The sequence below is a fragment of the Lynx rufus genome, unplaced genomic scaffold, assembly GCF_022079265.1.
Source record: "Lynx rufus isolate CCGP_SWC_20201006 ecotype Redwood Valley unplaced genomic scaffold, mLynRuf1.p SCAF_10, whole genome shotgun sequence".
NCBI classification, from domain to species: Eukaryota; Metazoa; Chordata; class Mammalia; order Carnivora; family Felidae; genus Lynx; species Lynx rufus.
This window is the reverse complement of record NW_025814824.1, coordinates 75,014,962-75,031,093: the sequence shown is the minus strand read 5'-3', so window position 1 is coordinate 75,031,093 and position 16,132 is coordinate 75,014,962. Positions and strand designations below refer to the sequence as shown.

At 42.8% G+C, this 16,132-nt stretch overlaps 1 protein-coding gene across 1 annotated transcript in view; it reads left to right on the top strand.

The window, feature by feature from the left end:
- TNC (tenascin C) overlaps positions 1-16,132 on the top strand; it is a 65,681-nt gene that overhangs the window by 31,991 nt on the left and 17,558 nt on the right. Inside the window, exons 15-18 of the mRNA XM_047068511.1 lie at positions 6,028-6,300; positions 7,860-8,132; positions 13,664-13,786; positions 15,152-15,295. Coding sequence (XP_046924467.1) covers positions 6,028-6,300; positions 7,860-8,132; positions 13,664-13,786; positions 15,152-15,295 — 813 coding nt within the window. The remainder of the gene's footprint in view (positions 1-6,027; positions 6,301-7,859; positions 8,133-13,663; positions 13,787-15,151; positions 15,296-16,132) is intronic.

The following is a 16,132-nucleotide window of genomic DNA, read 5'->3' as shown; positions in this document are numbered from 1 at the left end:
CACACCTTCATGGGCTGATGGGCGGGCACCGCGCTCACACTCTAATGGCCCAAGCAACCACAGGTATTTCCCACGATGGCTTCTTCACTCTCCATTGAAATTCCTCTGGGGAGCAGTCCCCCCAAAAGCCCTCGCTACACATTTTTCATCCTCCTGGTTCCTCTAGATCTTTCCCAAATTTGACAGGGCCACCCAAATCAGAGCTTTAAAACTTAAAAAGAAAAACAATCACCCAGAAGTCAACCTCTTTTTCCTAAATGTGCACTCACATCTGGAGTTGCTCTGTTTGTTTATATAGAGTTAACCTGACTTGCTTTGGTTGAATTTCTACATCATCCTTCTCATCTGATCTTGAATAATCATTTCCAGTTCTACCCATTATCATCTGCCTGTGGTCTAATCAGAGTTTGCCTATGACATTGCCAAAGAGGTGTGTGCATGCCAGTTTCGGTTCCCTGGTCAGAGTGATATTCATCCTTTTTCTCTCTTCCAAGATTCTAAAACACAGTGCCAGAAGCATGCGAGGGAAAGACCCTAACACACACTTCCAGAGCCAGAGGACCCAGTGGTCTCATCTTGTTCTTAAGACTTTTATTTGCTTGCATTCCCTACAAATAGACTGTTCTCTTTTGACATTTACCCCACCAAGCATGCTTTGTCATCTTCTGATACCTGTCACAAAATGTCCACCTTCTTTCATCTGTCGTCTTGTCCAAATCTTGGTGCATGTGGTGAACATTCAGAGTATTACATTTTTGAAAATATCTATGTTTCCTGGAAGCATATGGCATGTCCAAGAATTATTTCAAAGGGTTAGAAGTGGTGAGAGAAAGATATCCCAGCTTGCATGGAACACTGGCCATACCTTCTCTCTCACTCTCTCTTCGAGGTTTTTCTTGCACCTCACTCCTGAGCTTGGTTGCACCCTTTGGGAGACAGCTGGAGGCCAAGCTGGCCATGAGAAGCTAAGTCTTACTCTGCATGGTGAATGTGTTCACATCGCCAGTCTCTTTTTGGTGGCATGAGAAGAATCCTAACATGCATCCTTAATTTGAGAGATTGCTGCCACAGCAAAACACAGGGAAAGAGCAAACAGAGGCCCACTTGGAGGGTTCTACCTTTAGTGCGGTTGAGGTAATTTATGCCAATGTTATGGCTAAAAATTATAGCGTCATTATCTTCTCAAACTAATTGCTAAGTTGGAGATTCCATGCCGTTACTTATGGCTATCTTCTGCTTTGGGGCCAGATTCTTTTTGCCCTTAGGGACTTTGTGGCATCAAATTATGCTGTGCAACTGTCCAGTTTAAGTTTATCCAGATGAGTCCCTTCTTTCCTCCTAATACTGGAGCTGCAGCAAAACAACTCCCAAGTCCTTGGAAGAAATAGTCTGCTTCTTCCCAACCTTCAGTGCTAACCCTGGTACCTCAACCCTCCAGGACTGTTGCCTCTTTCTAAAATAAAGTTTGAGTCGAACTTACTTTAAAGTTAGTATTGCTCGATAAATGTGCATTGAGGAGGCCAGATCGTATACATCCTAGTGGAAACTAGCAGTACAGGCCCCCTACATTACAAAATGAGTTGCCTTGATCACTGATCTCCTAGTCTTTAAGGGACAAGATAATATCAACCTCCAGGAGAACCACTTATCTTTCCAAATTATCCAGTAAGTAAATTTTCTAGTTAGAAAATGTAACATCTAACTTTAAATTTTCTTTTAACTTTTGCATACACCAAGAATTTTTTAATGAAAGCCATTTTTACCTTTACGGCATTCAGGGTAAGATGCAGATTTTCTTATGGTGTATAGGAAACCTTTGGATTTCTAAAAACTATGGAGAATTTCTCTTGTATGGATATTAGCCTTTAATTTGTACAATCGAAATAGATCAAAAGAAAACTAAATAAGGAAACTTCAAAGTAGCATTTCCTAAGACATGCTCTGTGAACCACAAGCTACTTGAGATGTTCAAAGAATATCCTTTAAAAGAGTATCCACTGATCAATAAGTTTATGAAATTCTGGGCTGCACAAAATTAAGTAGGTTTCTTTACAGAACCAGCATTTCAGAGGCTATAAAATACTCTCAGGCTTTGAGAATCTCTAGGGTGAGATAGAATACCCATACATACTTTACTAAAAGCTACTTTTCTTAGGACATCTTACAGAGCTAGTGTCCCGCTGCAAACCTTTAGAAATGCACCCTAAATATTCTGTGTTGCTCCTATCTGCCATTCTAATGCCTGTTCACCTTTCTTCTTATGGCCAGCAAGTAGTTGTGTCTATACTTATAAAGAATGCACATCCATACCTGCAGAGAAAGTATATTCTCTAGCATTAGTCATTGCAGGTGTAGCCACGGCCTAATATACTACCTTTCTGCAAATATTTGGAGGGATTGGCACTTTTATGTCCTATGGCTATATTCTGGAAAAACCAACTGCTTCCTCTAATAATGCATCTCCTTTCTCTTCTGTCCATGTTCCTCTCCCTTCAGAGCCAGAGCCACAGTTGGGCATTCTAATCCTTAGCAATATTACTCCTGACAGCTTCAATGTGTCCTGGAGCATTCGAGCCAGGTTTTTTGCAAAGATTGTTGTCAATGTTAGCGATTCTCACTCGCTGTATGAGCCCCAGCAATTCACGGTCTCAGGTGACACACAGCATGCTCACATCATGGGCTTGCTGGAGAACACTGGCTATGACATTAGTGTGGCAGGGACCACCTGGGCTGGGGACCCCACGAGACCCCTCACTGCTTTTGTCATGACAGGTACTCATTCAAAGGTTCTCACTTGTCCATTTAGAATTTTGAGATGGGGGACAGCAGAGAGGAAAGGTGATAGGCATTCTAAGGGAACGTCAACCCCCAGTAGAGTCTTCACTCCAGATGTAAACATCTAAGTGAAGAGAGATCAGATCCTCTGGTATTTCGCAAAGAGGGATATTTTGCAGCTTTTCATGGGACATGGAGACCATGTACTCAACAGCTGCATAAAGCTTCCAAGGATTTTCCTGTCTAGCTTTATAGGCTGATACATATTTTAGCAATTCTGGCTGAAAAGTGAGTTCTAAGTTACCCACAGCCTGGAGCAGGAATTTTTGCCATAAATCATGCTAAGTAAGGCAGTTTATAAACCACTTGCCCCAGAAATATAATAATTTCTCTTTTTCTTTAAATAAAAAAAAAAAAAACACTTTGTCTTAAGTCAGCATCCACAGCAAATTACTGAAGGTTTGACCTAGGGTAGCAGATAAATCCAAACTTAATTGAAGCTTACCCATTTATTGAACTTGACCTCCAACCTCTCTTTGAATTACTGAAGAATTACATAAAGAAATGGCTTTCCGTTTTCTTTCCTGAGATCATCCCAAATCAATGGCAAAGGCTACATACCTCAGAAAATATTTAGAAGTCTCTTGCCTTCCACTACTGATAATTTTCAGGAGACCGACTTTGCCTGCTGATTCACATTAAACCAGGCCTCTCCCAGCATCTAAATCACTACCGACAAAATATGTTAATAAGATCAATTAAATATTTAATTGGAAGCAGCCATGATGACCTAGAAGTGTGAGGGTTTTGATACCAGACCTGAGTGGTTTCTGAACTTCCCCCACATATTCTTAGCTGCATAACCTTGGCTGGTTCTTAACTGTTCTGAATTCCAGTTTCCTTATATTTGACAAAGGGACCCCCACAGCCATTTCTGTCAGCTTTGTCTCAGGATCTAAATGGATATGATAAAGTTTAATGGCTTGGCATCCAGTAGGCATCTTACGATGCTGGGTTCTGTCTGCTGTTTCCTAGGAGGGAAGTAGCATTCTTAAAAATAAGCAACAATTCTAGATAGAAACTCAGCAGCTATTGTTATGAAATCATGATTTTCTTACTATTTTCAAGAGAACACTGGACGTGTTTTAATGTAAGATCAAAAAGTGGTTGTTTTCTGTCCCGTTGCCTACTGTGAATTCAGTCATTCAAAAAAGTCTTCAAATGCAGAACATGGTCATTTCTTAGTGGGGCAGGGGAGAGAGTGGTGGGGGCTCCCAGTCTCTTGCCTCCCGATGCACAGGAGGGCAGGAATGGCCAGCCACAGACCCCATCAGGCCATCTCTTGTAGCCTCCCACAGGACCTCCCGCAGAACGGAGAGAAGAAAGGCAGTCTGGGAGGGCTGGTCTTGGGAATCCTAGATCTGGTTACAGCATTGTCTCAGCTAATCCTTGAAGTGAAAAGACCCTGAGTTTTAAAAGAAGCATATTTTTAAAAAGAAAAAAAAAAGCTGAACATGAATGACTATAAATAACAAGACTTTGATTGACTAATTAGCCTGAATGCCCTTCTTTTCATGAGAATCCGCTTCTTTGATGGTGTGGAGGTACACAGAGGCTAGCTATCCAAAGAGGCGCCACTTACCTAAATAAACTCAGCAAAAGAACTTGAGACCATTGTCTTGGAGACAAAGAAGTCTGTTTGCACAGTATAAGTGATTTCATCTTCGCCTTCAATAGAATTATGATTTTCGGAAGATCCTTACCTGGAAAAAAAAAAAGCCTCAAAACAAATACCAAATATGCTAAATCAGTACAGGAAGTCCAGCCCACAACAAAATTTAAATCTTTGCTTTGAGGATGAGGATATTCATTTACTTGTTCATTCAATCACCAATGACTTCTTTGTAAAACATCTTTCTTTACATTGCATGGATTAGACTCTGGGCATTGGTGTAAGGTCATTTATCTCTTTGAAAGTTTCCATTTAGAAGCAGCAGAAAAGAAGGCTGTAAATGAGGTGTGGCTAAAGCAGCCTTGGTCATGGAGTTCTCAGCCCCATGTCCCCTCCAATAAAAAATACATTCACTATTACTGTGTTTCGTTTTGCCAGAGTGGGGGGCTCTGAACCTTCTCCACCAATCCTACTTAAGCCTCCAGACTTGCCAGCCCTGATGGGGTTGACTAATTAGACACTGGCTTAGAGTGTGGAAAGAGCATTGAGCTTGGAATCAGATGGCCTGGGTGGGAGCCCAGCTTAGCCACCCAGTAGATTTGGAATCCTGTATATAAGTCATTGATCTCTGTTTCCTTAGATATCATGGGGGAGAGGGGGAAGGTAGCAGTAGCTATTTCACAGTGTCATTATGAGGATTAAATAGGAGAATAAACATGAAGCCTTGTCGATTGGTACTTAGAACTTAGCACTTAGAAACTTAGCTGATATAACCTCACTATTTTGGGAATCCCAGTGTGTGAAAAGACCCCTTGATGCCTAAGAAATAAGGGTGCCTGGGACACAGATGTTTGGTGAATGAATGACCAGATGACACCAGAACTTATTAAAGACCCCGACATGTCCTTACCTCCTACTTTATCCAGGAAAACAAACAGCAAAAGAATCAGTGAATTATAGTATTGCTTACTGGACCATAACCCTAATTTGTTAATTCTGCCACATGAAAAAAAAATCTTACCCCCTCCCCCTATTTCAGCTAATGAAGATGTATGTCACTAAGGGGCCTCATTAACTTGATTCAAAATGTGAACTAGAAGTGAAATGGAAACATATGAAGTGTACCCAAAAGGAAGTATATCAGTATATTGGGGGGAAAAGAAGAGCTGATTTCCTTCAAGACCAGAAGACAGTTGGAAATAGAGAAAGAGGTACAAACCCAACACAAGATATCCAATTATACAGGGAGCAATTCATGGCCTTTGGAGTGAGATCCAGCTAAAAACCTTGCTCTATCACATACTAGCTCTGTGACTTTGGCCAAGCCAATCAACCTCTTTGAAACTCAGGCTTTTTTTGCCTGTATAATGGGAATATTATCTATCTCATAGGCCTGTTGAGAGATTTACACAAGATAACATCATCTGGCAGCCAATAAGCTCTTACTAAATATTCGTTTTCTGAGAAATTAACACATTTAGTGTTTGATTGGGTATCTCTCAGTATCCGTGGAGAGTTGTGCTATCCCTGCAGGGTCAGTGCTGCTAACCTGAGTTATTTTCACTCCTCCCTTCTTTCAGAGGCCCTGCCCCTTCTGGAAAACCTAACCATTTCCGACATTAATCCCTACGGGTTCACAGTTTCCTGGATGGCATCGGAGAATGCCTTTGACAGCTTCCTAGTAGCGGTGGTGGATTCTGGGAAGCTGCTGGACCCCCAGGAATTCACACTTTCAGGAACCCAGAGGAAGTTGGAGCTCAGAGGCCTCATAACTGGAATTGGTTATGAGGTCATGGTCTCTGGCTTCACCCAAGGGCACCAAACCACGCCCTTGAGGGCTGAGATTGTTACAGGTATTTGGATTCAAGTGAGCCATTTTCTCCTCTCCTTGGTTCCCTTCCATGTAATCCATCTACCATATCACCATGGTTTTAACATTCTTGTCCATTTTCTCTGCTGAATCCATAGATGTGGCCTGTTCTTTTGTGTTTCCCCCCATCACACTCTCCCTTGTCTTATGTCTCTACTGAACACTCCTCTTCTCCCTCTCCAGAAATGAGAAGGTCGAAATGTTTGCCACTTAGCATCCCAAGTCCTTTTAGACCATGTCTTGTCTGTAGTTCTTGTGTGCTTATTCCACATCATCCTCTCCTGTGTACATCCTGGCTGGTCCCCAGCTATGTTTCAGCCTTCTCAAAAGAAATATACCAATGAGTATATTTCAAAGATATACTTATTTACAGCATTTTGTCATCTTAAAATGTCAACTGTGATCTTGATAAACCTACAAGGTGGGCTTGTTATTGAAAACTCAACTGCAGACCTATTATATTGGTAAACACTAATGTCATAGAGATTCTCTGACACAGACTAAATCCATAATTTTCTCAAGACTAATAATTCCTAGAGACACATACATTAACAACATTAACAGTAAAAACTCTGTGTTTCCCAAAGTCTTTCTAGATTTTACTAGTTCCATAGAATATTCAAAGGTCCTACTTGGTAAAGAAGTTCCATGATCAAATAAGTTTTGGAACCACTGAGTTAAACATAGTTTAACAGGATCCTTGACAACAAGGCTTCACAGAAGATCTCAATGCGCCTGTGTCTCTCCAAAAGGGACTTACCCAGGCAGTATTTGACACTGGGTGCCTTTTAAAGAAGAAGAACAAACAGGAATAGTTTGCTCTGAGTACACTTTGGGAAACTCGGCTCTAAATTTACCTTGACATTGAGTTTTGTCTGGTTAAGGCAATCCAAGATAATACTCCAAAGTATGGAGCACAAGAGGTTTCAAGCCTCCGTTTTACCTTCTGAACATTTATCTAATAGTTAAAAAGGCAAGCAAAAAAGTCGAGAGCAGGAGCCTTCTTTAGTACAACAGTACTAACAAGAAAAAAGCAAAAAGACCATAACATAACATTTTAAAGGCCATTTTGCTCAGGATCAAGGGAAATATAATCAGCAGTATCATCATAGGCAACTCTACAGATCATTAATACTGGTTTATTTATCTTTTTAAAAGAAAAGAAAAAGGTCTTACAGAGGATGGGCACTCAGCCATTGGGAGATCAGAGCACAAATGTAAACAAGTTATTGGCTTTGAACTTGTTTAATAATGCATGGGAGGGTCCAAAGCTGAGTCCAGATGTGGATTTATAGAATTGCTTTTAGACAAAACTCACATATGCAAGCAGCCACTTGGCTTGTAGTGAATGTGTGAATTCCATCTTTCCCTTCCCCTAGATCTACTTGTTTGTGTTGGATAATTTTATTTTTGGTATTCAGGACACTTCTATCTCTGAGAGCCACAGGGCCACTGAATATTGATACGCCCACTGGAAAAGAAGATTGCACTGGCTGGTAAATGATGTTCTCTCTCCTCCTCCCATCATTTTCTCCCATCTAGAAGCCGAGCCAGAAGTTGACCACCTTCTGGTTTCAGATGCCACCCCAGACGGTTTCCGTCTGTCCTGGACAGCTGATGACGGGGTCTTCGACAGTTTTGTTCTCAAAATCAGAGATACCAAAAAGCAGTCTGAGCCAATGGAAATAACCCTACTTGCCCCCGAACGAACCAGGGACATAACTGGCCTCAGAGAGGCCACTGAGTACGAAATTGAACTCTATGGAATAAGCAGTGGAAGGCGATCCCAACCAGTCAGTGCTATAGCAACAACAGGTACCGTACACAAACAGGATATAACCAAGAAAAGTCATGACTTGGGGATTTTCTTTCACAGGGTTGGGAAATTACAAGATCTTTGAATGCAGCCAAGGTCTTTCAATTATAGACAGTGTGAGTGTGGACAATTTGGCTAAGCCTTAATTCAAGAAGAGTATGATGCCATTTATTGAATGGGGCTGGGAGGATTGAATGAGATAATTCATGGAAAGCCCATAGCAGAGGATTTGGCACATAGCAAAAGCTCAGTAAATTAAAGCTATTTGGATTTTCATTGTTTTCATTAATACATCATCATCATTATAATTATTACATTTTTTTAAATTCCAAAGACCCTTCTTTAGGACAATTATCCCATCGTTTTGGGGTTTTTTTTGTTTGTTTTTTGGTTTTTTTGTTTTTTGTTTTTTTTAATGCAGAGGTATAATTCCTTGTTCTTTGGTCAAATGTTTGACCTTAGAGCAGGCAGGGGATAATGGAGAAGTGGTACCTCCACCTATAAAGATGAATATTTATCAGATGCTGTGTGTGAATAATCAGTACCGTGATCAGGAAGGATCAAAGGAGGGAGCTGGCAAGGTCAACAAGCTGCTCTTCATGAAGCTCACTGATTTTGTGTGATATTCATAACAACTTTAAAAGGCACTAGAGGGGGAAATGCAGACCCTTTTCCATGTGAATTGTTTCAAGGAGAAAAAAGTTCATTGGTAACAGTCTCTTTAGAGGGAAAGATCTATGAAAGGTAGGGTGAATTCCTTCCTGAAATTGAGGGAGAAGGAGAGACATAGCACTCCCTAGAGAGAGACTGCTTCAAAGAGGGATCAGAAGAAAGAATCACAAAAGCACAAGGAGGGGTAAAAGGGACCAGAGGAATGGTATATCCCAGCCTCTTCTGTTTGTGCATGAAGAATCTGTGGCCCAGAAAGCCGATGTGATTTGCCTAATGTCACAAGGCCAGGTTTGGGGTAGAACCCAAACACCATCTTATTTTAATTACTACTAAATAAATGTAAGCAGGCTGGATGACAGCTAACTGACGAGGGTACATACTTGCTGTCTCTGACAGGCATTGAGTGCAACATTAGCCAAAACCTTCCCTTGGTCCAGAGATGGGTATTTTATTACATCAGGTTTCAGGACCTACTGAACTAGGAGACGCCACCTACAGAAACCATAATCTTGGTATTTGTAGGCGTGAAGGAAATGCTGAAATGCAGACAGCAGTTCAGTCAGAGGAAAAATCCTGTTTCTTATTAACTTGGACACCCTATCCCTGGGATGCGGGTCCTTGTCTCCTCCCTCACTGTGGCTGCCCATAAAACAACTTGAGATCAGAGACAGAGCCTGATTTTTGACCTTGGTTTATAAACACTGCCTTTCAAAGTTTACTTCTGATCACTGATTTTGTTTTGCTGATCTTTTTTTCTAGAGGCCCTACAGTGCTAAAGCAAAAAAAAAAAAAAAAAAAGAGAGAGAGAGAGAATGAATAATCAAGAGCTTTTTCTTTTTCTTCTTCTTTTTTTAAGAACAAAAGAAAAGAAAGGCAGACCCCGTGCTTTGGAAAGCCATTCTTTGATTTCTTTCTTTGGGGTTTTGTATTTCACAGCCAAAGCATGTGTGTGTGTGTGTGTGTGTGTGTGTGTGTGCACATGTGTGCCCGAATCCCCTCTGTACTTGGAGAGGACAGGGGAGGTGACTCCATTAGACAACACACGTCTGATTCCACCATCACCTCATCAGCTTTAGAAAGTTTCCCTTCCATTTTTCTATCCTTCCTCCTCTTTCCTCTCCTGCACAGTAGTAAACCCTTCTCTGAGATACTCTGTTCCTCCTTATCCTCATAAAAGCTGCTGCAGGTTCTCCTATGGCTCCCTGAGCACAAGCTGCTAGCAGCAAGTGCCCAGTGGCAGGGAAGGCTGTTGGGGGCAATGTACCAAGTGGTGTGGCCTGGAGCCTCTGGGCAGACTCCCTGGAGTCTCATCCTTTCTCTGTACCAGCTGCGTGGTCTTGGGCAAGTCCTTTCTTCTCTGAGCCTCAGTCCCCTCATCTGGCAAGTAGACTTGAACTCAGAATTCAGCTATGAGGTTTAAATAAGCCCATGACTGTTGAGTATTTTGTTGCCTTGCCCATTGTAGCAATATTAGCTATTCTTATGTTTGGGTGATTTCAAGTAAATGTTATTTTTTCATGGATCACTTGGTTCAAAATTAAAAAATTAAAAAAAAAAGAGAACATCTAGCAAAGTCCCTATTCAGCTATGTCCCTGCTACCCAGTTGCTCTGTGTAGAGACAACCAATTTTACCACTTTCTTGTCTATGCAAATAGACAAAATTGACACAAATCTAAGCTCTCTTTTTTAAATTTTGTTGGGGCAACACTCTTGCACACTGTAGTGTATGTGTGTTTCTGGCTTATTAGATCTGAGAGACAATCCCATGAGCCTTATTTACTTAACTATTCCCCTACTGGTGGATACTTAGGTCATAAGCTTTTGTTCCGTCTGGTGATCCGTGTATTTGCAATGGCTCCTCTTCCCCTCCATTGTTTGAGCCACATCTTCACGGCAGCAGTGGCCCTCTTTGGAAAGCCCAGAGTTACCAGAAACATCTTTTGCCATTGGGGATTTAGACACCGGTGTGCCCAAATAGAGGGTCCCCAGAATAGACAGAAAATAGTTAAAAATCCAACAACAGAGTATGATGGCTTTATTCTTCTTCTCTGGAGTTTCAAGTGCTCAGTGAGGAGCCTGAAATGCTTCCTTAGCCTCTCCCCATCACTGCCCCCAGACACACACACATCCCTGGTACTCCCTTCCTCCCTGGAGGCCAATGGGGGAGTCAGTGTCCCTTCTCCCAACTTCCACAATGTGCCGCCCATTCCCCCCTAACTTTCCTTTCCCAGCAAGGCAGCCCTGCAAGTCCTCTGCTCAGTTCCAGTTCAGATGCACTTGAAACCACACACCGGAGTTGCAACAGCATTGTGCCCCGGGGGCCTGACTCAGCAGGTCTGCAGAGACCCTTGCTTGGCAATCCTTCCTTCTATATGAACCAGGCTCTTTATGCTCGGTGCCTCTGGCTCTGACTCCCATGAAGCATAAAGATAGTAACCACCAATTATAAAGCGTGAGCTCCATGCCACATGAAGCCGGGCAACGGACACACTTTCGTCTCACTGAATCACCATGACCCAGCCAGGCTGGGGAGTGCCACAGTCAGTTCCACTTCACAGAAGGGAAACTGAGACCTCAGGGGGTAAGGTGTTTTTAGCAGGTAAGGCCAGAATGGAATTCAAACCCAGGTCAGTCTAACTCGAAAATCCTTGCTCTTAAACCATACTGGCTACAGTAGCTGTCCCCTTAGCTTAACATAGGACCTCGGACATATGAAGTGTTCAAAAAAAAGTATGTTGAAGGGAGAATAAATTTTTAAAGCTGATTATCAAGGGCCAGGTGATTAAAGCAATGGACATTTGCTCCAGATTTGGGGAGGCAAATTTTTATGCAAATTACGGATAAAAGCCCTCCTCAACCTCCTTGTGAGTTGTTGTTTTTTTTTTTTTTTTTTAACAATTCCAGATGTTTCCATAATGGAGTTTTTATTGAAAATCATGCATCCACTTGGGAAGAGAGACAGAGGCATTGCCTTGCTTGGGTCTTCCCAGCTTTTAAGTAGTATGATTTAGTTGTTGTGTGAAGCTCTGTCTTTAGGTTCCCGTTGACCATCTCCTCTGCTCTGGTCCTGGAGACTTAGGGCATTATTTATGACAGAAGGAGATATACTAAAATAACAAATAGTCTTCCACACCTAGGAAGGCCTATTGTCCAAAACTATCACCCCAATGAACCTAGAATCCCATCGCTACTGTCCCATTCCTTCATGTTATTATACATGGCTGTTTTCCTGCCACTCTAATCAGGCACATCCCTCAGGCGGGCACGATGTATGAGGCTGCTAATTCTTACGGTTTCTACAGCATGGCAGATAATATTGCCATTTTGTAGATGAGAAAACCTAGGACCTAGAGAAACAAAAGCTGTGGCCACAAAGATACATCGAAAATGTGCTAGGACTTGCACCAGTGAGGTTTGCAGTCAGAGTGGAAGGCGGTATGGACCCCGGCAAGCTGCAGGAGAGCCACGGTGCCTTCATCTGCACACCTCACTGGGGTTTGTTGGTTTGTCTTCAGCCGGCCTCATCTAGATCTTTCTTGGAAGTTACTTCAAAATCCAGGGTAGCCCATGGGAAAAATAGTTACATGGGAACAAAAGAGAGAGCAATCATGTTTACTGAATTCTTACTTCATGCCAGATTCTGTTAGGGGTTTTACGTCCATCAGCTCTGCTAATCCTAAAAATATTCCTGTAGGTGGACATCATTTTTCCCACTGGACAGATGGAGCAACCGGGGCCCACAGAAGTGAAGGGACCTGCCCCCAGGTTGCCCAGGCCCTCCGTGGTGTTTGGACAATCAAGATCTTCCGGGCTCCAGAGCCCTTGTGGTTTCCAGAGTTTTCCAAGGAGAGGGCAAAACCCCAGTCAACCCCTTCAGAGTCTGGAGGTGCTACCAGGTCACAGGAGAAAGCCAAAAGAGGAGGGAAAAAGAAATGGAGAGGGAAGAAAAACATCTCCCCACAGTGGGCTGTGGGTTTTAAAACTTAATGATCAACGTGGGTTGGAGAAGGGAAAGATGAGAAACAAGTTCCCTGGAGGCCTGAAAATTGTTTCCTGAACTCTCTGCTTAAACATGGTCAGCTGAAGAGGGCAAGGAGCTAAGCCAAGAAATACAGAGCAAAGCCAATGGAAACTGGGTTTGGGGGGAGGTATGGCCATAGCAGAAACATGGCTTTCCCCCCAGGTGGGCCCAGTGTGTGTGAGGTGTTTGTTTGGTCTCCTGGTTCTGGACCTCCATCCAGTTCTAGGAATGGGTTTGTCGAGGTCAGTTTCCATGTGAACATTATTTCCAGGATCCCCAGGATTCCAGCCGGCTCTGCTGCCCAGTCCTGGGACCCAGAAAGGTCACACCACAACAATGTGCATTGGAGAACCAAGCTTCAGTTTGCTCCTCTGTAAAATGGCTACAACCACACCTTCTCAGGGGTTTCTAAATGAGGGTTAATTCCAATCAATTGCAAAGAACCATACCATTGTCAAGTCTTAGTATCATTTAATAAAAGAAGCTACAATGCAAAGTTTGAAAAAAAAATGCTAAAAATGAAAAATGATAGGATGACATATTCCAAGCTGAGAAACCAGCCAGCCTCACTTCCTTAGATGTCAACTGTGGTGTTAACATTGTACTGAAATGAAACCGAATGGCTGCTTTACAGCCCTGGGCTGTAGAATTGTAGAAACAATTGTTTCTATCGAGTCACAACTTGACCCTAGACCACCACATTCTCTATCCTAAAGGCATGGCTCAGCCACAAACTCTAGGGGCTGTGTTTTCCTGGATAAGGAATCCAGGAAGAATCATTGATGAGCAATATAGTTGACTGTTTCTGGGTTTCTCCTGTGCTTTTTCCTTGACAGCCATGGGCTCTCCTAAGGAAATCAGTTTCTCAGACATCACTGAAAACTCAGCCACTGTCAGCTGGATGGCGCCCTCTGCCCAGGTGGAGAGCTTCCGGATCACCTATGTCCCTGTTGGAGGAGGTAGGGCACTCGAAAAGGGGAGGGGAGGAGTGGCCTGGAGGGTGTGAGTGGGATAGTGAAGAAACCCTGATACTTGCCATCCTCCCCAAATATGACCAAAGAAAATTATTTTCTTCTATTTGAGACCATCTCTGTAGATTTCATTTGTAAAGTGCTCTAAGATCCTTGGAAGAATTACCTTGTGTAGGGTCATTTTATGAAGACCCTCTCCAGCCTTGAAGTTCTCAACTTCTGTGAGAAATGGATCCTGGGGCACCTGGGTGGCTCAGTTGGTTAGGTGTCCAACTTCAGCTTATGTCATGATCTCACGGTTTGTGAGTTTGAGCCCCGCCTCGGGCTCTATGCTGACAGCGTGGAGCCTGGAACCTGCTTCGGATTCTGTGTCCCTCTCTCTGTCTGTCCCTCCCCCGCTTGTGCTCGGTTTCTCTCTGTCTCTCTCAAAAACAAATAAACATTAAAAAATAAAAGAAAAAAGAAATGGACCCCAATGTTGTTTTCTCATAATGGTAGAGACTCTAAATACACTGGCCTTTTTCTCTTTGAGCACACTTATCTGAAAAGTTGATCTTGAGCTGGATGTATGTGAAGTTTTACCCTTTGATTTCCAAATCGGCCTGTCTCAGTACAGATGGGGAGTTGTGACTTAGTAGAGCTGAGAGTTCTAGTCCAGCGCACAGGGGCCACAACAAAGACCATGCTTGGCTGGGGGCGGCGGGGGCGGGGATACACAGTCAAATCTGCCTCAAGACATTCTGGCAAGCAGAAGGATATACAGAAAGGATGGTTGATACCTCTTCAAAGGGATGATGTAGCAGCCCAGTGGAAGTTTGGCCAGCTGATATACAAGCTCCTCACCAGCCCTGAAATTCTAAGAAGTATGAATTCAGGCCTTTTAAATAAATATAAGTACGAACTTGACTATGACCATCTTCTTTTCTTAAAGAGTAGGATCTCTGCTAGTAAGGGAGTCTGTATATTCCAAAGCTAAGACAATGGGTTAAATATATCAGATATACATGAAGAGTGAGCTTTTCATAGTCTTTGTGGGAAAAATAAATAAATAAAATGTGCATGACGTGCCAACTCTCTACTGAACGGAAACTTGCCATTTTTAGCACGTTGTGATTTCATGTTTTTTCCTCTCCTGGCTTGCTTTTTGGCATCTGCATGGATGGAAAAAAAGTATTATACAAAAAGTAAGGCCTCTTCTCTTACGCCAGAGGGTAGGAGCAAATGAGAGGAAGTCAAGAAAATGGTACTGGATAAAGGCATAGTTTCATTTCCAAATTGGATACACCATTCTTGGGGCGATGGTATGTTTCAGTGAGGTTCACCATTCCCGATCTTGCTTTTGCCGGGTTCCAGGGACACCCTCAGTGGTAACTGTGGACGGGACCAAGACTCAGACCAGACTGGCGAAGCTCTTGCCTGGAGCAGAATACCTCGTCAGCGTCATCGCCGTGAAGGGCTTTGAGGAAAGTGAACCCGTCTCAGGATCGTTCACCACAGGTGTTTTTCTCACCTTCCGTATTATTGCTCATGACTCAGCAGCTGGAAAATTTTCTTTTATTTGGGAAACCCTAGTGGAAAATGGACTGAATTTGGAGCACAGGAGACCTCATTTCTGGCCCATCCCCAGCCTTTTATGGGCAGGGTAAACTTGCCTTCATCCTTACCCTCCCTGGGCCTCCCATTCCTTGGGTTAGTGTGGAAGAAAGAGTACAAGTTTGGGAGTCACACTGACCTGGATTGAAATCCCAAGTCTACCACTTCTAGATACATGAGCTATCAGTTAATTTTTCTAGGATCTGGTTTCCTTCTCTGTAAGATGGGTATAATTCTGCTTCCTTTGCAGAAGGTGCTGTAAGGATCACATGAAATGATATCTGTAAAGCTTCTGTAAACGTAAATGACTGTGCACATTAATCCACCTCCTTCCCTCCCTGCCTATTGAGACAGTCCTTCCAAACGGGTGCTTCACACTGACATGTAGCAGGGACAGCCATAAAGTACTCTTGATTGGGCAGTCACTGTATTCCAGGCACTGTTACTAAACCCTTTGCTGTTAAATCATTAAAATGGCTGTTATCATTCCCATTTTGCAGAAGACACAACCAAGATCCAGGGAAATTAAATACCTTGGCCAAGGCCACAGAACTAGTGATTGCTGAAGCAAATTTGAACTTGGGTCAGCCTCACTCCAAGCCCTGTGTTCTTCTAAATAGAGGATTATTGTCCTATTATAACCTGATTTGTACAGCATGCTGTAAGGAGGGGGAAATAATGAATTGCACTGAAGGAGAATGAAGTGGAAAATTTCTTTTCAGGCAGCCATGTCTCTGAACA